Source organism: Podarcis filfolensis, assembly GCF_964270895.1.
Source record: "Podarcis filfolensis genome assembly, chromosome: 4".
Lineage (NCBI taxonomy): Eukaryota > Metazoa > Chordata > Lepidosauria > Squamata > Lacertidae > Podarcis > Podarcis filfolensis.
Window position 1 is genome coordinate 76039965 of NC_139607.1, and position 26813 is coordinate 76066777.

General features: G+C 43.0%; 1 protein-coding gene across 4 annotated transcripts in view; it reads left to right on the forward strand.

The window, feature by feature from the left end:
• Window positions 1-315: 315 nt before the first annotated feature.
• DCLK1 (doublecortin like kinase 1) overlaps window positions 316-26813 on the forward strand; it is a 203178-nt gene continuing 176680 nt past the window's right edge. For 2 of the 4 annotated variants that reach the window (XM_083609117.1, XM_083609115.1), the window contains exons 1-3: window positions 501-875; window positions 8755-9144; window positions 18737-19083. In XM_083609117.1, the coding sequence (XP_083465243.1) occupies window positions 8769-9144; window positions 18737-19083 (723 nt within the window). In that variant the 5' untranslated portion in view covers window positions 501-875; window positions 8755-8768. Of the gene's footprint in view, window positions 876-8754; window positions 9145-18736; window positions 19084-26813 lie in introns of all 4 variants that reach the window. The other 2 variants (XM_083609119.1, XM_083609116.1) reach the window with 2 other exon arrangements.

Sequence of the window (26813 nt, forward strand, 5' to 3'; positions counted from 1 at the left end):
CATTGCCATTCAAATGGTGTGTGTGGCGCGTATTGTGATTTTGTGGGGCAAGTCCCCCCCACAAAAAAACATTTTATTCAAGTGGGCACTATTTAGTGTCTGGTCCCAATGAATAAGACACTGGGGGGCAGGTAAGCCCCACCCCACATAACTGGTCACATAATGGGGCGCACCCACACTATTTAAATAGCAATGCCCATCAACTTTGGGGGGGACCAGCCCCCTCAAATATTTTGCTGGGGGGGGGGGCGAAGGGACCTCGGCCCCTAGGAGGTGACTCCTATGCTTCCCACGTTCTAGACGGAATCTAACTTCCTCTTTGAGCCTGTGGGACAGAGGCGGGCTATATCTTCTTCCCTTCCGGCGCCTTCTGCAGCCTCCCGGGCCGCTACCATCCCCGGCGGCGGAGGGCGGGGCAGGGCGGTGTCGGCGGGAACAGCGCCGCCCTCTGGGCAGAGGCCGCGCTCGCGCTTCGCCCAGCCCGAAGAGCCGCATTTCCAGGAGGGCCGGGCTAAGAATGCAAATGAGTCCCGTAAGCGGCTGAAGGGAGAAGAAAGGCGAAGCGGTTGCAGGAGCGACTCAGCCGCCGCGTTAGCCAGCCAGCCAGCCCGCGAGGCAGCAGGAAGGGTGCCCGGGAGGGGAGCCGCCACAAAGCCAGCCGAGTCCTTCCCTCAGGCAGCCGCAGCCGCCAAGCTCCGTGCGAGAGCAGGACGGCGCTGCTGCTGCTGCTCGTGGCCGCCGAGCTGGGCTTTGTCTGCTGAGACACCGGTGGTACCCACCCCCTTTGCGCCAAGCCAGCCAGCCAGCCAGCCCGCGCAACTGCCTGCGCTTGTGGGGAAGGCGAGAAGGGACGCTGCGCGATTTGCAAGGCACAGGTAAGCGCTGCGCAAAGGAGAAGCTCCTCGCCCGCCCGCCTTTCTCGGGGAGGGGGAGGCATTTTCGCTTGCCTCCCCCCCCCCCGCCGACTCTGTCCCTGTAATGCAAAAAAGATAGGTCCTGGCTGTCAAAAGCGTGTGTGCCTCCCCCTCCCCAGCACACACCTCTCCCCATTGTCTTGGGATGAGCATCTTGGAAGGATGCGGGTTGGGTTAGGTAGGGGGCTGCTCCGGCGCTCTCTCTCTCTCTCTCTCTTTCCCCTAAGCAACCCCTTTCCTGCTTTGCCAAATTGGGGAGCTCTGCGATTTTTTTTGCACCATTTTGGGCTGCTTGGCTACAGCTGAGATGGGGAGGAGGAGGTTCCCTCTCTGTCTAGGGGAGAAGGCGCCTGTCATTGTGTGGAAGCAGAGACAAAACGCCCCCCTTCACCCCCCCTTTAACCGGCTCCTTTGGGCTTTCTCTTGCCTCATTTGGCCACAGGCACCAGGCACTAGGGAAATTCTGTTTTCTACATTTTTTAAAAAAAGAATCCTGATATGTCTATCCACTTGCTTTGAGCATGCTGGGGAGACACCTTTATTTCATGCATTGATAGCTACAGCCTTTTTTTTTTTTTGAAAACGTGCAAGCGGAGACAGGGACAACGTGCCCCATCTGCTAACATGGGGGCAGATGGTGTCACCTCTTTTTTTGAGAGAGAGAGAGAGAAAATGAAGAAAGGAAATAGGCAAAAATATGGCCAGGGTGATTCTCTTCTGAAGTCCATTATCATATGTGCATCGAGGTGGTCCACGTGGCTTATTATTCTATATTAATCACTTGAGCCACATTTTACAGGATGCCTTTTTTATTTTAAAAAAAAGCCCATTATGTAACTGAGGATGGTGGCTTTTCCTAATGACTGGCCAAATGGAGCCTATTGTTCAGTCTTCTCTGAATGATTTGTATATTGATTTGTGGCATGTATTTGGGGCTGTGTTTGATTGCTTTGTGGAACTCTCCACCCGCATTTGCAGTGCCGCCTTCCTGCACTCGATGAATGTGGTGTGCATGGTAGGGGCATGAAGGTCTTAGCTGGGCGTGTTCCATTATACAGCAGCCTGCAATTAGGGTCTGCAAAGTGATTTATTGCCTACAAATTTTAATTGTTAGGCTGTCGCCCTTAAACCGTTTATTCTGGTGTGTGTGTGTGTGTGTGTCATCTATGGACCTTCTCTGGGTTAAGTGGCTTGAGAGCTGTGGCCTGTTCCTCATGATGGACACACAGAATTTGGGGCGGGGGTGGCAGTAGTTGGTGTGACATGGCCATGCTGTGATTGAAAAGCATCACATCTCCTCTTTAAAGCTTCCTATTGAAGTAAAATTATTCATGCTGGGTCAGAGCATCTCCTAAACATTCTTCTTCAATTTTTTTCTGTAATTTTTTTAAAATTTGCTTCTAATCTTCTGCAGGATTCTGCTGCTTCCCACCACTGTGTTTCCACTATGCAGTCAGGCTCACACGTTCAGATGCAAGGCTATTCTTCTGTGGCCTTTCATGTATAATACCAGGATGGTGTCAGGCTGTTTTGTATAAATCTGCACTTTGGAGTTTAAAATTTGGAGTTTGCTTTGAAAATGCTGGTGTCTGATCTTGGGCCTAAACTGGTCTTCTATCATGCTTTCAAATGCCATGTCATGGCTATGATTAGATATTATCAACATCTGTGATTAGACGGGATTTCAGACTTGTAGCTCTTCTTTTTTTTTTTTTTTTTTGGTAAACAAATGTGTTTTATAACTTGCAAATTCTAAGGTGGATAATCTCCATAACATGGGATGTTCATGCTAAGCAGATGTGAACTGTGAGCTATAAGAAGTCTGGAATAAGAGCGCCACCTGTTCTAGATGAAGTTTTCAGGAGGCATATGTTCAACTCTGAAGCCCATCAGGACACGTTTAAGGATCACTCTGAGATGCAGAGATTGCTACTTTTAAAAAGTATTTAGACAAATTCATGGAGAAAAGGCCTATCGGTAGCTATTAGCAATAATGGCAAAATAGAACCTCCATGTTCAGGGGCACTGTACCTGTGATTGCAACATGCTAGAGACCACCAGCAGAGGAGGATTACTGCCTTCATACTTTGCTTCTGAGTTTCTCAGAAGCACCTGGCTAGCCACTCTTGAATGCAAGAAGGGGTTTCCATGCATTGAAAGGGCAATGGGGCCACACTACCAGCCTCACCTTTAATCCCGTTCAGCTCCCCAGCCCCACTCCTCAGTGTCCACACATTGAGTGTGGTTGTGTGTAGTTGGCAAGCCTGCTTTCATAGATCCTTGCATGCATAGGCTTCCATTCCTAATGGAAACATCCATGGATGTTGGGGTGGAGTAGGACCAGTGGGACCCCCTCCTTCAGCATGTAGAGCCCCCACTCTTGTGAATAATGAATCAACGTGGCTTGGACAGGGCTCTGATTTGATCTAGCAGCCCTACACCTGTGTTCTTTATTTACCTGTATGCTAAAAGTTGAGGTGGGATGCATGCCAATCTAGTTTTAAACGTGGGCCCAGGGCACTACTGGTATGTCTTGGGTACATCAAAAGCCTGTAGCCTTGAGCACAATGATGTGGAACCAGGTCCTGTTGAAATCGGAGGGTCTTTCAAAGAAACACATTAAGGTTCCCAAACTACTGATTGCTTTTCTCCTCTCCCTACCACCCCCACCCCTAATAAACAGCTGTCACCCAATGATTAGTGATATAGCCTGCCCGGTTCTGCTATTTTCCTTTCTTTATGGGAAATCAATGTGATGGATAAGACACTTTTAAATTAGGTTTGTATATTTGTGCTATAAATACATTTTGCTGTGCTTTATTTTTGCAACTTTTTAAAAGAGCCACAAGTGTAGGCTACAGTTGTAAACAAAATGATTGATTCCTGGATTTATTTATTTAACAAGCAAGGCTTTACATAGTTGGGAAGATGGCATTCTCAAAATGCCTTAAATAGATCCTGGGGGAAAGACGGTTGTATAATAAAATGGTTGCAATGTTTTAATATATGTACTGTATTAGGAACATGTTTGTTTCATTTTGGACAGATTTTCTGACATCCTTTTTAATTGTCCTGTATGTTTTGACATCAGTCAATTCATTTTATGATTCTGAAGCTGTCAACTGGGCAGCAGTTTATGCTAATCCAAATGCTTATAATTCCTTCTCATTTCAAGGGGAAAAATACCAGTGATGGCTAGTATTTTTGAAGGTTTAAACATAAAAGATTAGCTCATTTATAGTCCTTTTATTATAGATAGAGACTTCTGTTCTTCTTTTTGTATCCTCCAGCTTAATCCTGTGCTTGTCTACTCAGAAGTAAGTCCCATGATACATAGGCCCAATGTACTCATGCAGTAGAATCAAATGCTAAGATTTTTCTGGATTATACAACTTCAGGCTGCAAATGAGGAACCTTTCTGAATGCATCCCCACCCCCTAATGACAATGAGGCCTCCTTATATGTCAAAAATGCAGTGCACCAAGGAGAAGGATTTAACTTAGGCTTTGTTAGGGATGGGCAAGAAATGCAGTTCAGTTTGCACTTAGAGCAAACCTGCCTACATTTGCACTTTTAAAAACAATATATGAAAATGAAACACAGCCATACTTTGAAATTTGCACTTCCCTGAATTTTGTACTACAGTTATCCAAACAAGTAATGTATACAAAAATGTGTATGTTAGGGTAAAGTATGCATGAACATGCATATTTGAGTGGAAATAACATACAAAATGTGTTAGATTAGGATAAATTGATTAGCAAAAATGTGTATATTAGGCAAAAATGCATACAAAATATGTATGTTAGGAGAAATTAGCCCTAAAATACTGGTGGATTCTTATGGGATTTTCAAAGACTGATGTGGAAATATGGAGAACAGAATTAATGAGTAGAACAATGAGAAACTGGGGGAAATCAAAGCCGAAAATTCCCCCAATCCCAGGCTTTACCATTGTATGGTATATTGGTAGATGGTGCTATTATTTTTCCATAAAGGTGACACAACATTCCCACCTGCTGTCTGAATTGGTACAGTCCAGGAAATGTTTATCATCTGATACTGTTGCATATATAGTTGGACCTTATTTCCTAGTATGTTAGGCTTATTTAAATATTACATTTATATGTCCTGCTCAAAGTGCATGGTTCTCCTGCTTCCCCATTTTGTCCTCATAAACCCTTGTGGAGTAGATTAGGTTGAGAAGTAGTGACTGGCCCAAGCTTGTCAAGAGTGGGGTTCACCAATGTGTCCTGTTAGCACAAGTCTTTCTGCTTACACAATGGAACTTTCTTCCTGCATGTACCCCACACCCTTCCTAATTTGCTCCAGGGGATTGTGGAAGAGCCCAGGACAGATTTAGGGGGCACTCCTGGGAAGGAGAGGTGGAGAATGTTCTCCTGTGCAAGTAGAAATCCTTGGAACGTTCACATAACTGCCAAGTGCCCCGGAAAAAAATAGGACATCCTGTTTTTTCATGTGAGGTCATGGTGGCCATTTTGGGCACCATGATCTCACATATTCTCATACTGTTCTCTTGTCCTGAAAATGTGCCTTTTTTGGACTGAGAGTGAGGCACTGGTCATGTCACTCACCCAGGAGTGCATCCTGGAAGATGCACGTTCAGGTTTTGGGTCTGAAAAAGTTGGATGGTGTTTGTTCATGTAGCACTGCTTTGGAGAAACCCTCCGATGAGGCTCATGGCTGAGTGGGAATTTGTCCCTATGGCTCTCCCTTCTGAAGACTGAAACATTGCTCTAGTATTATTTCTGTACCCTGGGAGGAATAGGCAAGTGAAACCCTGTAGGACATACATTTGCTTTGCCAGGGCTTTACCCTGGGGCCTTTACCTCCCTATGGAGAAGAGTTGCAGCTCAGTGCTGGAGCACCAACCTTCCGTGCAAAAGTTCCCAGGTTTAATCCCTGGTATCTCCATGTAGGAGCGGGAAAGATCTCTGTCTGAAATCCTAGGGAGCTGCTGCCAATTAGATTGCACTGATCTAGACAGCATCTAGTACAAGTGTTCTCAGACTGTGGCCCGTGGACTGCCAGTGGTCTGCAAGATTCATTCAGGTGGTCTCTGGCATGTCTGCATTAACTATTCATATTGATTTTGAATGCATTTTTATTGCTTCTTTTATTTCTTATCTTGTATTTTGTTGCATTAGAAGTTGAAGTCCACAGAACTCAAATGGCAATAAAATACAATATGAGAAATAAAAGAAGCAATAAAAATATAATTAGAAATCATACTGCTTCTTGCACAGCACATTGCAGTCAGTACAACAGGCAGAAAAATGCTTAAGTGGTCTGCCAAGGCCATTTTCAAGTGGTCCCAGGGGAAAACCTCTGATCTAGATAATGATGAATGAGGTAGCCCAATAACCTAACTTGGTATAGGATAGCAATGCTTTTTTGGGGTAGTCTCCACTCCCTTCATATGTTTGCCTGCATTTTCAAGGAAATGGGGCGGGGGCTTTATATACTGTGAGCCTTATATAGGTTACCATTCTTCTATGACTGTCTTTGCTTTAAATCAGGGATGGGGAATCATTTTCTTCCCAAAGGCAACATTCCTTACTTGGCAGCCTTCTGGGAACCATATACCAGTGGTAGGCAGAGCTGTGAAAGATGATTATGCAAATTCATGAAGGGTAAGGCTGTCAGTGGCTTCCAACCATGATGGCTATGTTCTCCTGCCATGGTTGGAGGCAGGATGCTTCTCGGTACCAGTTGCTGGGAATCACAGGTGGAGAGAGAGAGCTGTTGCACCGAGGCCCTCCTAATGAGTTTTCCAGTAGGCATCTCGTTGGCCACTGAGAACAGGATTCTTGACTAGATGGGTCCCTGGCCTGATGGAGCTAGAGGCAAAATTGGGCAGAGCAATGAAGGGAGTTTATAAGTGGGGCATCACAACTGAGAAGACAGTCACTACCCACCTCGCTCCAGATAGAAGGGACACCTGGAGGAGTACCTCCAAAGATGACCTCAGTATACATGCAGGTTGAGATGGGAGTAAATGTTCATTTAGTGAGATAAGAATGGCGATAGCTAACAGGCTGGGGATCTGCAAATGCATGGCAACTGTGAACCGGTCTAGGCAGAGTTGTCTCTGACCCACAGGCTGTTTGCCATGAAAACATTTTGAACAGTCAGTGAACCTAGATGGCAACAAACAGAAGCAACCCTTGATCTAAGACAGCCTTTGCCAAACTTATGTGCAGGCTAGGGCTGACGGGAGTTGCAATCCAAAACATCTGGAGGGCACCAAGTTGGCAGAGTCTGACCTAAGACAACTTAAAAAATAATAATTAACCTCTGCCTGTAGATTACCAGATAAGGCTGCAATTCTGTATACTGGGGTGGGGAACCTATGGCCTTTCAGATGTTGCTGGACTACAACTCCCATCATACCTGATCAGTGGCCATACTGACCAACAAAATCTAGAGCAGGAGTGGGGAATCTTTGGCTCTCCAGAGGTTACTGAACTACAGCTCTTATCAGCCTTAGCAGGAATGGCCAATGTCCAGGGCAAATGAACATCTGGAGGACCAAAGGGTCCCCTTGCTTTACATAGTTCCCTGGGAGTAAGTCTTGACAGAGTTTCCTTCTGAGTAGATATGCATAGGACTTCACTGCCAGCTACCTACTCTTGAACATGCTTTCGTTGGTCCTGTATATGTTTTAGTGGAAAACCACACTGCTGGATTGTGCCCCAGTCCTGAATTGAATGCGCTAGATCTTGAAAGACTCACTTTCTTGGTGATTAGGTTCTCCATTAAAATCTGGGGAAATTGTGACAAATCCACAAGACCACTAAATTAGAGAATAAGTCTGGAGTCGCAGCAGCACCTGAGTAAAATCTGTATCTTGATTGTGCTAAGCAGAGTCGTGCTTAAGTCCTTTCTAGTAGGCTTGATAGAGTCTCATTTAGCAAGAATCTCAGCTTCTGCTTGTAATACAACAGAAAGTAACTCAAGGCTCACTGAAGAGCAGACAGGCACCTTTTGTGTGTGTGTGTGCTTGGGAGACAGAGCAAACATTTTATTTATTTTAATAAAAATGCAAGATTGGTTGTTAAGCCAATAATGAATAAAGAATGACCCTCCACCTTGTTTTTATGTGCTATCTAATGTAAAATATCTTGTTCCATTCCCCTGCTTAGCTGGTGCCTGATGGCCCATTCTTTTCTATAGTAAGCTAAATCCTCTTACAAGGGCCACATATGATGTCCGTTCCTCACTTGCGAGAAGACTATCATTTTACTGTGTATCTTAATTATGGGTATTTTTTCAATTGGTTTTATTCTTATTAGTTTGCTGTTGGCTTTTATTTGTTTGTGAACCGCCTTGGTATTACGTCTTGAAGTGGAAGGCAGTATATAATTTCAGTTATAATAATATTAGTGGTAATAGTAGTGTGGCAGTCTCTGGAACTCCCTGCCCATTGATATTAAGCACTCACTTTTTGATTAGACAAGTCTACTCAAACATGAATTTTAATTATATGCATTTATTTTATCTTATTTTATTTTTAAAAAATCAATTGGCTTTTATATATATTCTGATAATTTTATTATGTCTACTTTTTAAAAAGTCTGCTTTTTATGGCTGCTTTTAATGAATATTTTATAACATTTTCTGAAAGCCACTTGCAGAGTTTTTCTTTAATTGCCGTTAAGCAGTGTACTGTATAAATTTCTTATATTGCGGGAAGAGTTGGCCAAATTCAGGTTGGTTGTAGCAGAGTCCTAAATCCTCGGTGTTTTAATATGGTTGCTGCATAATTACAGTGCATATTGATCAGTCTCTGCCACGTCTGCTCTCTCGCCCCTTCCAGATTAACTTTCCAAGATGTCCTTTGGGAGAGATATGGAGCTGGAACACTTTGACGAGCGCGACAAAGCACAGCGCTACAGCCGAGGGTCGCGGGTGAACGGCCTGCCTAGCCCGACCCACAGTGCCCACTGCAGCTTCTACCGCACCCGCACCCTACAGACCCTCAGCTCCGAGAAGAAAGCCAAGAAAGTCCGCTTCTATCGCAACGGGGACCGCTATTTCAAAGGGATTGTATACGCCATCTCTCCCGACCGGTTTAGATCTTTCGAGGCCCTGCTGGCTGATCTGACTCGGACTCTCTCTGATAACGTCAATCTGCCCCAGGGTGTGAGAACAATCTATACCATTGATGGAGTCAGGAAGATTACCACCTTAGACCAGCTGGTGGAAGGTCAGTATGATAATAATAATAATAATTAAATAAATAAATAAATAAAATTATTTATTATTTATACCCTGGCCACTCCAGGAGGCTCCCAACAGGACACTAAAAACAGAATAAAACCTCAAACACTAAAAACGTCCCTAAACAGGGCTGCCTTAAGATGTCTTATCTCTTTCACATCTGATGGGAGGGCGTTCCACAGGGCAGGCGCCACTACCGAGAAGGCCCTCTGTCTGGTTCCCCCTGTAGCCTCACTTCTGGCAATGAGGGAACCGCCAGAAGGCCCTCGGCGCTGGACCTAAGTGTCCGGGCTGAACGATGGGGGTGGAGACGCTCCTTCAAATATACCGGGCCGAGGCCATTTAGGGCGTTAAAGGTCAGCACCAACACTTTGAATTGTGCTCTGAAACATACTGAGAGCCAATGTAGGTCTTTCAGGACAGGTGTTATATAGTCTCGGCGGCAGCTGCCAGTCACCAGTCTAGCTGCCGCATTCTGGATTCGTTGGAGTTTCCGAGTGACCTTCAAAGGTGGCCCCACGTAGAGCGCATTGCAGTAGTCCAAGCAGGAGATAACTAGAGCATGCACCACTCTGGCGAGACAGTCCAATAAGTGGGACCAATAAGTAAACCCTGTTGCAGTACAGTATATGCCTTTTCTCTGTTCCAGTCAGCTAACCATACGCTGCACTATGATTTTTCCACTTCCACATACCCATTGCAAAAGTCTGTGGCCTGTGCGTTTGCTCAATCCTCCTTGAGTTGATTTGTAGGTTTCCTCCAGTTACGAGTTTTGTTTTCATAACGATCCCACCCCCACTTTTTTGCAAATCTTGAGGTTTATCCAAGTCACTCTCTCTGTGTGTACCGCTTTGGATCCACACTCATGCCTGAAAATCAGCAATAGAGAGAACAAGTGGGAACAAAACTGTCTCTTAATTCTGATCAGAGGAGAAATTGAAATGAAAAGACAGAAGAAAGAGCTGGTGTGTGTGTGTGTGTGTGTGTGTGTGTGTGTGTGTGTGTGTATGTATGTGTGTGTATGTGTGTGGGTGTGTGTCTGGATGTCTGGTATGCTGTTTACCTGCAAACTGCTTTACCTTGGAAGTGTCCTAAACTATTCTCTTATTGGTTAAGATCTGCCGGCAGCCTAATACATTGTCCTATCTTTCGCATTAGTCTGCTGAAATGCAGGGGGTATGCATAGGCTTTATTCTAAAGCTTGTGTGCTTTAGAATATCTCAAATGAGTTGAGATTTAGATTTAGCAGTTATAGGCCAGGCATAATTGGCATTTCCCCCATGGAGAACTACTGCCAAGATGTTGCTGGACAACTCCTTGGCGTCGATCTTCAAGTGCGAGTCAACTTTCCAAGTCGCTATAGAAAGTGGCAGAATGCAAATTGTGCAAATACAGGCTTCCCCCCCAAAAGGGCAATGTGTGTACAGTGGTTTATTTGTAGGGTAAGAAATGCACTAGCAACTGTCAAGCAGCAAATCAGATTATCCAAGTTTTATGGAACAAGCAGTTGACAGTGGTTTTTGTAAATAGATTCCACTCAAAGATCCTGCTGTCTTGACCCTTTCCCTTTGATAGAACCTTATTCAATTTAAGCTACTGGCTTCTTACAATGTGATAAAACCAATACTTAAAGTCACAAAGCAAAACCAATGTCTGAAAACTTGCATCGATCTTATGATTCTCTCTAAAATTCAAAGAAGATGTAACAGTTGCTCTTGCTGATTATTATGCCTACATCTCTGGACACAATCAAATGGGCTTCAGGGAAAATCCTATAGCAACATCATTCTTATCTACGTTTCTAGTCCTTGTGTTTCTCTTTCGCAGGCTTCAATTTATTTTGGTTATTCTTAAGGTGTTTTCTATACTTAGCCAATGATCAAACACCTCAAGTCTGACTTGTGTAGCACTGAAAGCCAAACATAAGTCCTTCGCTCTCAAGATGCTGAAACATTCAGGTATTTCATGCATGGATTAACTGAAACAAGCACAGTGAGCTGAATGGTGTAACAGACTGTCTATAACTTCAGTAACTCACCGAAATTACTGAACATTCTAGTTTTTTTAATAATATGGCATACAATTTCTTATTGTAAGCTGTCTTGAAGAACCCTGTTAGACCCAAGGGGGGATTATAAATAATGAGGAAAGTGAAGAAAAACTGCTGCAAAATAATTAAACATGCAATTGGTCGTAGAAAATTGTTTGGATATTGCAGATTGTCCTTTTAATTATTATTTTTAAAATATCAAAAGTTCAGTGGAGTTTCAACCTTCTAACATTTAATCTTGCAATTAGATTTAATGGGACTAGACCTCATAGTTGCTTTTAAAAAAATTAAATTAATTTTTGAAATTAATATCGCCTGCTATGGAATTTTTTCTGTTAGTACTGACTGGCTGCCAAAATCTATTAAAAATCTTGGTGTTCAGAGGAGAGAACTGAGTGCAACAGGGTATGGTAATCAAATCAAATTAGAATATAATGTGAAACTGATCCACAACAATGCTTGGTCAGCCATCACCTTGAAAAATAAGTGTGCCATAAACAAGCCAGCTCTGAAAACACATTTATTCATCTGTAACTGATGTTGAGAATTAGCAAATAATAAAGTTGCCTTATACTGTTTCAGACTGTTCTTCCTATCTTTGCCCAGTATTGTCTACTTTGCAAGGTTTACAGCAAGGGCTTCTTTTCCTGGTTACATCCTAAGACTACCTTAACAGGAGACGCCTGGGACCTTGTGCATACAGAGCTCTTACACTGAGCCGTGGCCAGCTGTCAACTCTGTGTTTCATACTGCATTTGCAAAGAGAAACTGTCCTAAAGAGTTAGCTTTAGCCCCATTTGCCAGTTGTCTACTGGAATTTGAAGGAGTGAGTTCTGCTTTACTGGAAATCAATCTCCTGGCCTACCCGAAAGGAACACATATTTAGAATAAATGAATATTTTTTCCCCTGAATATATTTCACAAGATGACAGTTCATGGCAGTGTTCTCCTCCTACATTCTCAATTATTATTTTTTTTTAAACTGATGCTGCAAGTTTATTATAGATACAATTAGCATGCAGCTGTGTGTTGCATCTAAACAGTTGGGAAAATCACTTGGTGATGTCCCACTCCTCCAGTTACATTTCTGCTGAAGCTGACAGTTTTCAAAGAACAGGGAGAAGAGCCTGGCTTTTTGAAATGGCCAAGCCTCCTTCAGCAATGTCAACTGTGATTCCTGCATTGCAGGGGTTTGGACTTACATGACCTTTGGGGTCTCTTCCAACTCTACAACTCTGATTCTAACTTTTTCTTAGTGGCTCTCTTCCCCTGTTACCTAAAGCAATACATTCAATCTCTCTTTTCTTTGCCCCAAGCTCTGCCTGTAGGTGAGAGGAATGATTTACCTGTCTGAATGGAATGTTAGGTATCCAGCCCGTATAACCCAAATGCTGGATCTGACCAATGCTTCTTTGACTATGGTGAAGTTGTCTCTGGGCCGAAACCCTTCAGAAATGTTGTTGTTGTTGTTTAGTCATTTAGTCATGTCCGACTCTTCGTGACCCCATGAACCAGAGCACACCAGGCACTCCTGTCTTCCACTGCCTCCCGCAGTTTGGTCAGACTCATGCTGGTAGCTTCGAGAACACTGTCCAACCATCTCGTCCTCTGTCGTCCCCTTCTCCTTGTGCCCTCCATCTTTCCCAACATCAGGGTCTTTTCCAGGGAGTCTTCTCTTCTCATGAGGTGGCCAAAGTATTGGAGCCTCAGCTTCAGGAACTGTCCTTCCAGTGAGCACTCAGGGCTGATTTCCTTTCGAATGGATAGGTTTGATCTTCTTGCAGTCCATGGGACTCTCAAGAGTCTCCTCCAGCACCAGAATTGAAAAGCATCAATTCTTCGGCGATCAGTCTTCTTTATGGTCCAGCTCTCACTTCCATACATCACTACTGGGAAAACCATAGATTTAACTATACGGACCTTTGTCAGCAAGGTGATGTCTCTGCTTTTTAAGATGCTTCCTCTGTTACCTAAAGCAATACACACAATCTCTCTTTTCTTCACCCCAAGCTCTGCCTGGAGGTGAGAGGAATGATTTACCTGTCTGAATGGGATGTTAGGTATCTGGCCCATATAACCCGAATGCTGGATCTGCCCAGTGCTTCTTTGACTGTGGTAAAGTTGTCTCTGGGCCAAAACCCTTCAGAAATATTAGGCAGTGGAGAATGGTGTTCTCTCTCTCTCTCTCTCTCTCTCTCTCTCTCTCTCTCTGAGCTTTTACTGTATTATTGTTTTGACACTGGACCAACCTTTAGGAATGATTTTAAGCTAGGAAATCCTGCCATGGCGAGAGATTGCAAGTACCCTCCAGCACTGATTCTGGGCAACACTGGAGTGTTAAGGTTTCATACAGTGAAACCTTAAGGACAGATGCTTTATATTGTTATGTGCAACCCGGTCTCTGAGCAGTGAGAGATTTCAGGAGTTCCTTCATGTACCTCAGGCTTGAGTTCCTTGGAATGAAGGTCACTGTAGACATTGGTGTCTTTGTGATAATACGGTTTTATTTACACAGATAGCATGAACAGAGCATATGATAAAAGGCTTCGCAGTCTTAATGCTCCCAACTGATCTTGCTCCCCGATTGGATTTCTAGAAAGCCCCCTGCAAAAGCCATAAGCTTTGGTTTTGGGACAGAGAGCAGGCCAAGCCTCCCTTTCTTCCCAGCCCCAGATGAGACTGGCTCAGGTCTGTTCTTCTCTTACACTTGCTGATAACATCTCCTCCAGCTGGGGAAGGTGCCTGCCTTCTGGAAGCATCTCCAGCTCGTAGCTTCTGTGGTTATCAGTTCCCTGTACTCCTTAGTTATGCAAGAGATACTTCATATATTTGGCTAGAGATATTAACTTAACTGAGGCTAATGTGACCCCTTTAGCAGCTCCTCTTTCTGAAGAACCCCACTTTACAGATATAAAAACACATGTTTGAAAGGGACCCACAGATGATATCCAGATTACACCCCCCCCCCCAAATAAAGAATCCTATGATGGTATATTCCTGGAGTGTGCAGAAATAGCCACAATTGGAATGGCAGCTGTACCCAAGACATTTTAGTGCTGCCCAAGACAAACCACAAAATGGTGTCCTCCTGCCTGCTTGGGAAGAAGGGGTAAATGAAGACCTATATCAGGAACAAGGGGGAATTAAGATCTGCATTTTTGTATACTGCTTTGAGGGTTTCTCTTTTCCCCCCTTTTCCAATCAAGTGGGGTATAAATTTTATGAAATAAATAAAATCAGGATCTGTTGCTCCTATGGGTTCTGCCGCTTGTCACCACACCTTGGCTCATGGGTGGGCCGGCCCTGGCTGCACCAGTTTAAGTAACATATGCATTAGGCCAATATCTGAATGCTATGCTGAAGTGAAGCTTAAAAGAGGCTCCTTTTATTGTGCCTTGAAACTATTTGGTTTTGCAAGTTCCCATTTTGCAGGCTGAGCAGTGTTGTTAAAGATAATAGGTACTGGCATTAGAGGATTTGTCATAAGTGATGTTATAGGCATTATCCAGGAAGTGTATAACCGTATTCTAAATTTTCCCAGCTGTTATAATATGTTGATAGGTTGAATGCTGGGAAACTGTGCCATCTTTGACATTGATTTTAAAGAAGGATAATCTGGATCCCATGCAACAAATGTGAAATAGCTATTCATTTGTAAATTTTGAAAGGTCCTTTATATTTTTCTGGCTGTTATAACGAGGTCTAGCGCATTATTCGATCTGGTTGACTTCTTAGGTTAAGAGAGAGCTTCTTATTCTGAGCAGCCAAACTCTTGTATTAGACATGTTCCAGTTGCTGCTCTTACTGGGGTGGGAACTACCCTCCTTGCTTGTTCCCCAAGGAAACCTTTTGATTGACAGAAAATATAATAGATGCGAAGCAAAGAGGACAAAAAAAAAAACTTCTTTAGAGAGCAGAAAGGAGTGATGTTCCATTAAATATTGATCAATGGAGCATTCTAAGGGCCGCCACATCCTTGCTGTATAAAAAGCACAAGAGACCACTGAAATCTTTCTAATGGTATCCGATTCCTTCCAAACAAGAGTGAACCTATTGGACAGCTACTTAGAGATACCGCTGAAACGGTTTGGAAGTGTGTGCTCTTCCATGGTTGGTGAGCATGCCCCACTGTTAGTCCCATAGATGTAATTATTAATTAATGGTTCTCGGGAGAGTGCTGTTGCAGGTGTTCAGAGTTATTTTTTCCTTTAACCTAGACAGACTGGCTGAATGTTGAGTCGGAAACAATAAGCAGCATCTCTTGATGGCTGCACTCTATGCTAATGGCAACCCACTGTGTGTGGGGAAAAGCAACCTCTTGTAATAAAATTCCAGTCTCTGCTCACTGAAGAATAAGAATTCCAACTTTAAAAAGACAATTGAACTTGTCAGTCAAATGAATACCAAATTTAAGGGAGTGAATACACTTAGCGGGAGATCTTAATGCTGCATGAATGGGCTTCCCCTTCTCTCCACCCAAAATCTGATCCACTCCACCAATGCTGTCTGTTCTGCCAGCAAGCAGATGCCATTGGATTTCACCATTAATAATTTGATCTCAAACATGAAAAATAGCAAGCCCAGTATGTTCTGAAGCTACAGCTTGTGCCTGAACATTATTTGTAAGCTCATTCTTTCTATTGGGTGAATTTTCTGCTGTGATGTATCTTTATCTTATTTGTATGTCTCTCGTGAGTGAAAGGTAGATAGAGTCTTCTAAATCTCTACGAGCTATTAATATTCTAATCAAAACATGACACTTGATTAGCAACTGTTAAATGGTTTGTTTGTTTCCTCCCACCTTGGGAGAATCTTCTGTGCAACAGTTGACTAGTAGTACAATTATTCAGCCTACTTTCTTGCCAGACTTTTCTTATCAATTGAGATTTTTCTTCTCCTGCGTTGTCATTTAGATGACAGGATATTTTTGCTTTGATATCTAGCAGACCTTGCTTGGAAGTGAAGCATTTACATGCTGCAAAATATGACTCGTATAGTTTGCTCCTAGGCACAATTCAAAGTGACATTGATGATTTCTGAATGCCCTAAACAACTCGGGTCCTGCATACCTTAGGGGAAAACACTACTTACGTGAGCCCTTTAAAACTGACAGGGGATGGCCTACTGGAAACATCATCCATGTGTCAGTTAAGATCAGGAAGGGGTGTGCAATGAAGCATTCTTAGTGATGGCTCTAAAAATTATGGAAGTTCTTCCCAAGGGAGACCCATTGACTGTCTTTTATCCAATGCTTTACAGAAGGACTAGCTTCCAGTTAGACTCAGTTTCTGGTGTGGCTTTTATCTGTTTGCTTTAGAGGTGGTGGCTGCCTCAGCATAGGGGACCAAACCAGCACTTGGTACCAGTGGAACCACAGTAGAATTAGACTGTAAGAACCCTCACTAGTTTAAATAACTGCACAAACCTAATGGGGGTAATTTGTTGATTCAAAATATATTGGCACTCCTTTTTTAGTGGCTTTTGAATACTGCCGTTGGGTCACTTCAACAATGCTAACTAGGCTGTTGCAAAAAGTATTTCCGTCTTTCAGACCTACAGTGGTACCTCGGGTTACAAACCTCAGGTTTCACACACTTCGGGTTACAGACTCCGCTAACCCGGAAGTAGTACCTCGGGTTAAGAACTTTACCTCAGGATGAGAACAGAAATCGCACACCAGTGGCATGGCGGCAGCAGGAGGCCCCATTAGCTAAACTGATACCTCAGGTTAAGAACGGTTTCAGGTTAAGAACGGACCTCCAGAACGAATTAAGTTCATAACCAGAGGTACCACTGTATTTGTCAGTGACCAGTAAAAAAAAAGAAAAAGAAAGAAAGAACTGTCTGATGGTACATAAAATACAATGGGTCAAAATGAGTTCTCCTCCCCTGCATCAGTACACTAAAAGTATTGGTAAAGCACTTTTAAGAAAGCACTACTGACAAAAACAAGAAATGGTATTTCCAAATCAATAAAATCTGTGGATGACTCATTTTGCATACAAAGAAGGGAGCACTTATGTGGTTTTTGACCTTGTGGCAATTGAATTGTTGGGGCTAAAAATGCTGGATAGAGACACAGATAAAAGAGAATATGTCCTGTTTGATCATTCTTGGATCATTACTACAGTTCATCACTTGGCCTTCATGTTGTGCAAGGCTTTCACCAGAATAAACTGGATATTAAAAGGAGCTTAACATTGCCTTCCAAAAATAGAGCTCTCTATTAGAACTAAAAAATTTAGGGGGAAAGTTTTCTGTCAATCCTATATTAATTAGAAAAGTATTTCCCGCTCGTAAGGTTTATTTTGCTTGCCGTATTTCTTTGGAAGAGATACCAATGCTGTTGCTTTTCTTCTCATATCGCACTGCAATATTGAAACTCTTGGATCTAGTGTGGTGTAGAGAGGCTCACTGGGTGGACTTGGGCCAGTTCCTTCCTAACCTACCTCACAGGATTGTTGTGGGGTTTAAATGAGAAGGGAGAGAATCATGTATGCCACCTTGAGCTCCTTGAAGAAAAAGGTGGGATAGAAATGCAGCAAATAAATAATAACTAATAATTAAAAAATTCTTCATGGGAGCCAGCTGCTAAACATTAACAACTTTACACCATTGTTTCAACAGGAAGGTGTGCAAGTGTATGTTACCGTTATAAAATATGTATTATTGTTTATCTTTGCATATATTAGGACAGACACTAAAAAACAAACAAGCCCAAGGCAGCAGTGCCTTCTGTTTGTTCATACTAGTCTTTATTTAGCTTAAGACTTCGCTTGCAGTGCTTTCCTTTCTCTCCTTTAAAATCAGTTTTATATTTTAAGAGTAACAATTAAAGGAACCAATTATGGCTTCTCAGATAACATTGGCTGCATTCACACAGCATGATAAGCTGTGGTTTATGTTATGGTTTTATATACTACTTTTTGGCCCAAAGACCCCCCTGCCCCAAAGCAATGACTGATAAATGCACAGAACAATCAGGGTAGTTTATTTATTTATTATAAAAAGGAAATGCCTCTGAGACATAGGTAGTAGTAGTTGTTAGGGGAAAAACGGGGGCCTAATTTGAATAGTAGAATGTCTGGCATCTGGTGGCTTTTGTGTTGTGCTCCGGAATCGGCCCCTCCCTTTGTGTGTTCAGTTAAGTTCCATTAGAGAGACCAACTGTCATTTTTGTTTCTTACCTCAAGTTGTTTTAGTTTCTCTCAGAGAGTATGTTATTGTGTTACAGTTTTCTTTATTATTAAAGCTTTGTTTGACATATATGTGAGCTGCTTACTTTGCTGAAAGAAAAGAAACTCTGCTGAAGAATGGTGGAATATCCTAAACTGTGTGAGTGAGGGGATATTCCCAGTCTGACAGGAGGATTGATTTTATTAATCACCCCACCCTCTGCAACAGTTGTATGCCTACATTTTCTGCTTAGATTGTCAGAAGTAAAATGGAGAGTACTCACTCTAAAAGACATAAATGTTGCAATAGGAAATGACATTTGAGCTAATGATCTGCACCTTCTTTTTCTTAGGAGAGAGCTATGTGTGTGGTTCGATAGAGCCCTTCAAGAAGCTGGAGTACACAAAGAATGTAAATCCCAATTGGTCAGTGAATGTGAAAACCACCTCCGCTGCCCGCACAGTGGCCTCTCTTGCCTCGGCCAAAGGAAGCCCTTCAGACCAGAAGGAGAACAAGGATTTCATTAGGCCTAAACTGGTCACAATCATCAGGAGTGGTGTGAAGCCCCGTAAAGCAGTCCGGATTCTGCTTAACAAGAAGACAGCGCATTCATTTGAGCAGGTTCTCACTGATATCACTGATGCCATCAAGCTGGATTCCGGAGTAGTTAAGCGCCTGTACACACTGGATGGGAAACAGGTAAGAGAATAGCTTAAGCTACCTTATTAAACAACAACAACAACCTCACAAAAGTCTAGCTAGATCTGGTGGCTCTTTTGATGAAGACTCCCTTTTCTCTGGCCAAAGATCTTGCAACCTTGATGTAATAAGGACCTAAGCCATATTTAATTTAACACCTTGCAAAATTCTATACCTCACAAAGTAGTTATTGTTAACTTTAGTCTTTAAATTTAGTTATTTTCAGAATTCAGATACATCAATAACAAAATATTACATTTCTAAAGCATACAATTTCATACCTTGTTATAAAAAATCAAGTTATAAAACATGATGTGTTTTTAAGTTTAAAACAATAAAAAATAGCAATACTCAGCTGAATTTAATTACTGAATTACTATTTTAATGTGTGTGTGTGTGTGTGTGTGTTATACAATGCAATAAAAGCTCAACATATTTCAAGAACTGCTTAAGCAGCAACCATAAAATATTTTCTCAAGTGTTTTATGCTGTATTATGTCATCTATGAGACAACTGCCAGTGTAGACATTATCAATGGTATGAACGTTACTGCTATTTGGGGAAAAGTCCCCCTGCTACCTCTTGTACTGGGCTCCTTTTCATTCTACAGTTCTGAACATGTTTGCCTTTCCTTTCTTCAGCTGTGCCATATTCCCAGGTAGGGAAAAATGTAGTTCTCTCTCTCTCTCTCTCTCTCTCTCTCTCTCTCTCTCTCACACACACACACACACACACACACACGAATATTCCTGTAGTACAGAAAGATCCTAGAGGCAGACTTGGGAGTAAGGACTGAATCAACTGCTGAGCATTGTCTCTTTGATTGGTTGGGGCTCCATGCTTCAGTCCACAACAGACTTTTCACTTGGGATAACAGGAAATGTAGGGAATGGTTCCCCCTGCCTTTTTTGTTTTGGGCTTGTACCAAGATTTTAGATATGTCAAGAACCATCTGTGGGGAACACAGATCTAATGCTTCTATGTCCCCCACCCCCATTTTTTTTTAATCAAATCACTTTGGCAACTGGCTAGCACCTCTGGACCACACATAGTCCAATCAAACCAATTACAGTGATGGCGGCTCCTTATATTCCCTACTAGAGTGTACAAATTTAATAATATTTTATAATGTTGGTGGTGCTGATGATGATAATGTAAGCATTGTCATAAGAGCTGATGCATCACTCATCTCCAGCAGTGGTACTGATGGTTTCTCAGATTAATGCCAGGGCAGACACAGTGTCATGAAACATATTAGCCACTCTAGGGTGGAATTCAACTAAGTTTAACTCAGAATAGACCCATTGCAATTAATAAACCTAACTCAGTCATGTTCATTGATTTCAGTGGGTCTACTCTGAGTAAAATTTAGTTGGATCTTTGGCTGAAAGGGTGGGATACAAATTTAATAGTTTGCTGATATCAGAACAAATGTCAGTTCCTCGCTTTAGACCTTCACTTGCTAGTATATGCAGTGCTGGATTTATAAGGTTTTCTCTCTCCTCATTGAGCATTAATGAGTTGCAGGTTACTGAAAAGCTCTCTGGCTAATATGAGTTGGAAATTCCATATGTAATAATATGATAATTATGACTGTTGTGTGAGGGTTGTCTTTGTCCCATCTGCTATTGGTTTGGTTTGTCAGATATATTATGAATAACTGGCATGGGGGCTGAGGACTAATCCAAGCACATTGCCTGCCCCCAATGTGGAGACCACAAAAAAAAACAAAACAATTCTGCATGGCAGTGCCCCAGAAGAGCCTAGTCTTGTGAAGTGGTAACAATCAACAACATGAAGTGGCAACAATCAACAACAAATTCCAGTTCTTTATTACCCTAACTTAATTGAGATTTAGATAGCTGCAGCAACTGACTTAGGGACGCAGGTGGCGCTGTGGGTAAAACCTCAGTGCCTAGGACTTGCCGATCGTATGGTCGGTGGTTCGAATCCCCGCGGCGGGGTGAGCTCCCGTCATTCGGTCCAAGCTCCTGCCCACCTAGCAGTTCGAAAGCACTCTTAAGTGCAAGTAGATAAATAGGGACCGCTTTATAGCGGGAAGGTAAATGGCGTTCCGTGTGCTGCGCTGGTGCTGGCTTGCCAGCTGCAGCTTTGTCACACTGGCCACGTGACCCGGAAGTGTCTTCGGACGGCGCCGGCTCACGGTCTCTAGAGCGAGATGAGCACGCAACCCTAGAGTCGGACACGACTGGCTCGTACGGGCAGGGGTACCTTTACCTTTAGCAACTGACTTACTAAATGTCTAAAAATAAAATTGACACGCATCTATTTTCTACCTCAAAAGTTCAAACACAACTTTTCACCCATGTGGATGCTTCCCATGCTGGTCCCTTCCAACTCTACAACTCTACGATTCTATGATGGTCAGTGGTTAGCGCTAAACCGGAAGGGAACTCCCAAGAGCTTCCTGCAATGTCCTCCATAACCTGCGCTGGGATTTCTGCAGCATTTCCCATCAACTCCAGTGTAAGCACTGTGATTATGGCCCCAATTGCCTAATGACCGTGCATTGGAAGTAGTCTGCATTTTCTCATTTCTCACCGAGGGAGAACTAACCAGAGTTTATTTGCAGACAAGACAGCAGGCTTCAGTAATTCCAAGGGGATGACTTTGGATCAATGTGGTGGCTGCATTTGATTTGTAAGAGCTTTGGAAACTTTGTGTCTACTTGAGCTGCTGCAAGACAATTCTCCTGATGCATGTCTTCCTCTCATGCTAATTGTATTCTGTTGAAGTGGCTGGGTCTGCTGCCTAACCTTAGCAGGCAAGGGAGGTGGGAGTGTTGCACCCCTTTGTCTTGAACGGAGACCACTATGTCTGGTGAGTAAACAAAGCTGCTTAGCAAGCAGAAACATCACTCAGCGATTTTGCACTCAGCGGGAATAACCTGTTGGTCAGCTCTGCGTGTGTGTATGTGTGTATAAGGGAAGCCATTGATTTCCATCTGGCTTAAGCAATTGATGTTCCATTTACATTGCCAGAGCCCTTTTCTTCTTGGTGGCATTTGAAGTAGAAGGATGGATTTATTTACTTTTGTGTCGCTTGCTCAGTTCCTTGCTGAGTGTGATTAAAGGGAGGAAATCCATGGTAAATCCAAAAGTTTGTTCCGCTTGTGCTTGTGGATAAATTCCCATCTGTGGCTCTTGCAGGGCATCCAGAAAATTCCAAATTCCCTGCTCTGAGTGGCTAAGCCTTAATAGGAGATTTCTTAGATCGGACTTTAAAAACCTTAAAGCCTTATTGACTGGAAAATGTAATTTTGTTTTTTGAGGATCAGAGGATAAAGCTCTTCTAGTACAATCAATCTCCTTGTGAAACAGAGATTTGAGTGAAAACTTTTCAGTTTAAGTATTGAAATATTGCCACCCCTCTTTGCTGCAGGTCACATGGAAGTCAATGTAACCTTTTATTGCTCATTTCCAATCTTACTGAGAACAACATACTCACCCCACCTCTCTCCCCAGGCAATACTTTCTTAAATTTTCCAACTTTGCTGAAGTGTTATTGGCTAACCTGTGTTTGACCTTGTTCTGTGCCTCTCTCATGTGCTCATGAGATTCCACTAGGCTATCTTGGTGGAATCTAAGGGTTCACACAACTCCCCACTTATGTGGGGGGTTATGTTCTGGCGTCCTGTGTGTATAAGTGAAAATCACGTAAGTGGGGAGCATCCTTTAAATGTCCTCTCTCCAATCCAGATACAAAAATACTGTGCCAAAAAGATCCACAACTGGAATTGAATCTTTGGGGCTGGTTGGCTAGCAGTAACCTGCCCTGGGACCTCCTTATATTTATCATATCCAATCTTTTCCCCTAACTGGGATTTCACCACACGGTGAAGGGTGGTTAAGAAATCAATCAATCAATCAATCAATCAATCACTCAAACAAACAAACAAACAACCATAGCTGTAAGTAGTAGTCATGGATATATTGGGTCAACAGGATGCAACTAGCATTTCTTCTGATACACATTCTGATTTGCTGTATGCTTTATCTTCTCTAGTTAGGTCTATAGAGCCCACATTAGGGAGACTCTGAGGGGAAAAACATTGGCAGCAGTGTCAGTGTTGATGGGCCCCTTCCATTTGTGAGCCCTGGTGCATTTGCCCCCAGTACAGTGATACCTCAGGTTACATACGCTTCAGGTTACATACGCTTCAGGTTACAGACTCCGCTAACCCAGAAATAGTGCTTCAGGTTAAGAACTTTGTTTCAGGATGAGAACAGAAATGGTGCTCTGGCGGTGTGGCGGCAGCAGGAGGCCCCATTATCTAAAGTGGTGCTTCAGCTTAAGAACAGCTTCAGGTTAAGAACGGACCTCCGGAACGAATTAAGTACTTCACCTGAGGTACCACTGTACTTCCCCTTAAAACGGGCCTGCTCCAATATTAGTAAAAGGAGATAAGTTCTAAATTACACTTTTTCATATTTGCTCTAAAACTAATGTGTGGTATGAGATCTTTTGTATCTGTGCATTCCCCTCCCCCCACCTACATAATTTATTCCGATTGTCCTGGCCTTTGGCTAAACTTATTGATTGATTGAATTTATTATGATTAATTTTTTTTACATATGGTACATACTCCCCCGCCCCCCCTGGTTTGCTTCTACTACAGAACCCCACAAAGCCTCTTTGAAGGTTAATACATTTGCTACAGGGATATTTTTCCTCCCTGATGAAATTTTGGCTTCTGAGACTTTTAATCAGGATTTTCAGCGGGAACAAGTCCTTGAAGTTCAGATACTGGAGGAAATATTCCTTGAGGACTGTGGTTTTACAGTAGCCCACAGTCCTTCATGCACAGGAAAAAGGGCATAAAGAGGGAGTATGAAATTGGCAGGGAGGGGGAAGTTCACAACTATGGAGAATGTGGCAGAAGGTCACAGCATTTTCAAGACTGGTGGAGGAGGATAAGACTTTGAAAGCAGAGTTCAGTATAAACTCCTTAGAGTGAGTTGGCCTTCCCAACTCTCTCTCTTGATATGGAGGATTTGCTCTTCTCTGTTAAGTGCTGCATCTTGGAAGCTTCAAGTATTCAAAATTCCTTTAAGGCTTTAGGGCTTAACGATATAAGGATATTTACTCATCAAGTGAGAGTCAAACCTCAGTTTGAACTATTCTTAATTATCTTTTGACTTGGGTTAAGCAATCATTTTTCTTAAAGCTGATAGACTGGAAGGACCCAGAGGAAAATAATGGACCAGTAAGTCAAGTCTTTGATTAAAAGGATAGAAGGCACCATTGATCACTTTACAAACACATCTGGCCCAGATCCTCACCGTAGAAATAGCTCATTCCATTTATGTGATCTCCAGGTGCAATAGCAATGTCCTTATTTCTTTCTGTCACCAGTCAATCATTCAAGTTATTGGCTGTCCTTCAGGGCCAGGGTAGCATATAACTGAAGATCAATATAAGAAATAAAACTCAGAATAAACACGGTACAAAAATCGTAAAAGCATCAGCCATAAAATCAGTAGCATTGACAACATCCAGCAGAGAGCCATCACATGATAAATTTAAACCAGCTGCAAAACGTAATGGAATGTCTGATCAAATAAAGGGCTGTGTCCATTGTTCTCTGGCAGCTGGCGCAAGTGCTCTTGTACTACTGGATGCGCAACAGAAGAATCCAACACAACATTTGTGCTAGCAGAAACTCATTGTGCAACAGACTGTGCAGTCTATTGCGCAAAGAAGTTATCAGCAACCTGCTTATGTGTTCTCTTGTTCCATAATGTTCCACTGGAGCAAAATAATTCACCCGTGGAACAAGAAGACCACTAAGTGACTCTATCTTAGTGCTACTCTGGATACAACCCAAAGTTTCTACCCAGCTTCAGAAGGACACTGATGCTGGTGCCAGAGGAGTTTTTCCACAGAGATCCTTCTGTATGTGACATAATTGTGATTGAGAGAGCCCTCTCCCTGATTGCTGTCCTTCAGATAGTAGGGTGATATGGAAGACCCTTCTTTGCTCTCTAACTTCAGGTGGTAGGCTGACACACAGGAAAGCCGCTGAACAATGCAGTGTACAAGTAGGCTGCGATGGTAGCAGCCTTCATGATTCATTGAAGGGTGGTGGTGGGGCTACATAGCCAAATAAATGAAAATAACTAAGTCCTAGGCCAGTAGTGGAACCTTTTTCACATGGAGAGTCTCACTTCCTTTGGGGGGAATCTTTCAGGAGCTACATGCTAGTGGTTGATAGGGCTAGAGACAAGTGGGTGGATAAGTGGATGTGACTTTAATATAAACCAGAGGTTTATACACACACCACTCTCCACTCAGGCAAGCCATGGTTAAGCATGCCACATTCCAGCCGGATAAAAGTCCTGAAAGAGGGAATTGACCTGGCACAGGGCATGGCCCAGCAAGAGTCCTGAAGGTGTGAGAAAGAGCCCTGAAAGACCACATTTAACCCCTGGACCTTAGGTTCCCCACCCTTGTCGTAAGCCATTCAGGTCTTTGTAGATTACAACCAGCACATTTAAAACAATCTTGCCTGATTTACTTGCTGGGAATACTGGTGAAATATGCTCCTTATTCCAACTGAAAATACAGTTGCTAGGTTACTAATGGAGGGTTTGAGAAACCTTCAGGGACAGTGTCATGTGAATATATTGCAGTGGTCCAATCAAGAAGTTACGAGGCATGGGAAACTCTGTCCCTTGCCACGACCCAGTATCCAGCAGTGATCTGAATGCAGAGTTGGTAGCCGCAGGAGCATCCGGTGGGAAGCCAGGTCAGGGTCAGGGCTGAGAGCTGAAAGCAGAAGATAGGGCGACCATTGTGCCTGAGGAGCTTGAACAAGAACTTCCAGAAGAACCTACCAGGCCCTATGGGCCCACAGCCTGAACCCTCATGGACACCTTTCCCTGAGTCTGAAGAACAAAACACCTCCCACTACACATCACTAGTCCAGCAGTGCTGGGAGTGCACCAGAAGGGAGGCTATGGAACAAGCAGGAGAACCTGCCTTCAGGGCAGAGGGTTGGACCTTTAAGGCTCTGAAGTTCTTTCAAGGGAGTAGAGCCTGGAGGAAGTAGTCTGGACGCAGAGGCATAAAATGCTCCCAACCCCCTTTGAGAAAATGGCTCACTTGGAGCTGTCCATGGTTCTGCAGCTTCCTTGTGAGCTTGCAGCATCGTATCAGCACATGGCTGCCATATTCAGGACATATTCAGTAGGTCTCCAGCAACAGTAAGTGGACAATTGCTTTAGAACACAGCACCGGATGACTAGTGTATTTGCCAGGAGACTATTCCTTTTAGAAGCAAATCTATAGCTGTAGCTGTAGCTGTTACTTCCATTCCTTGAAGTTTAGTATGCAGACTATCTGTCAGCTAGGTAAGTATTCTGTTGAGCTTACTGTCCTGTGTAGCTAGACTATTACAGTTCACTTGCTGGGGAAGAAATACGCGTGTAATATTTTATGTGTCTCTCGGGATCATTCACAGGAGCCAGCATCTGACTGGAAAATGTAATGTTAATTGGCACAGAGACTGTAAGATACTGTTCTTAATCATGTTTGCAGCTTTTTAATAGCCCATAGTTAGTTTTCAGAGCAATTTATTCTTTTAAAAAAAGAAATAATGCAACTTTTTGGAGAGGGAATGATTTTTCCAAGTGATATATAATACATGTAAGTTTTCTTTAAAAAAAAATAATAGAAAACATGCAGCCTGCCTTTTGGCTAAAGGGGTC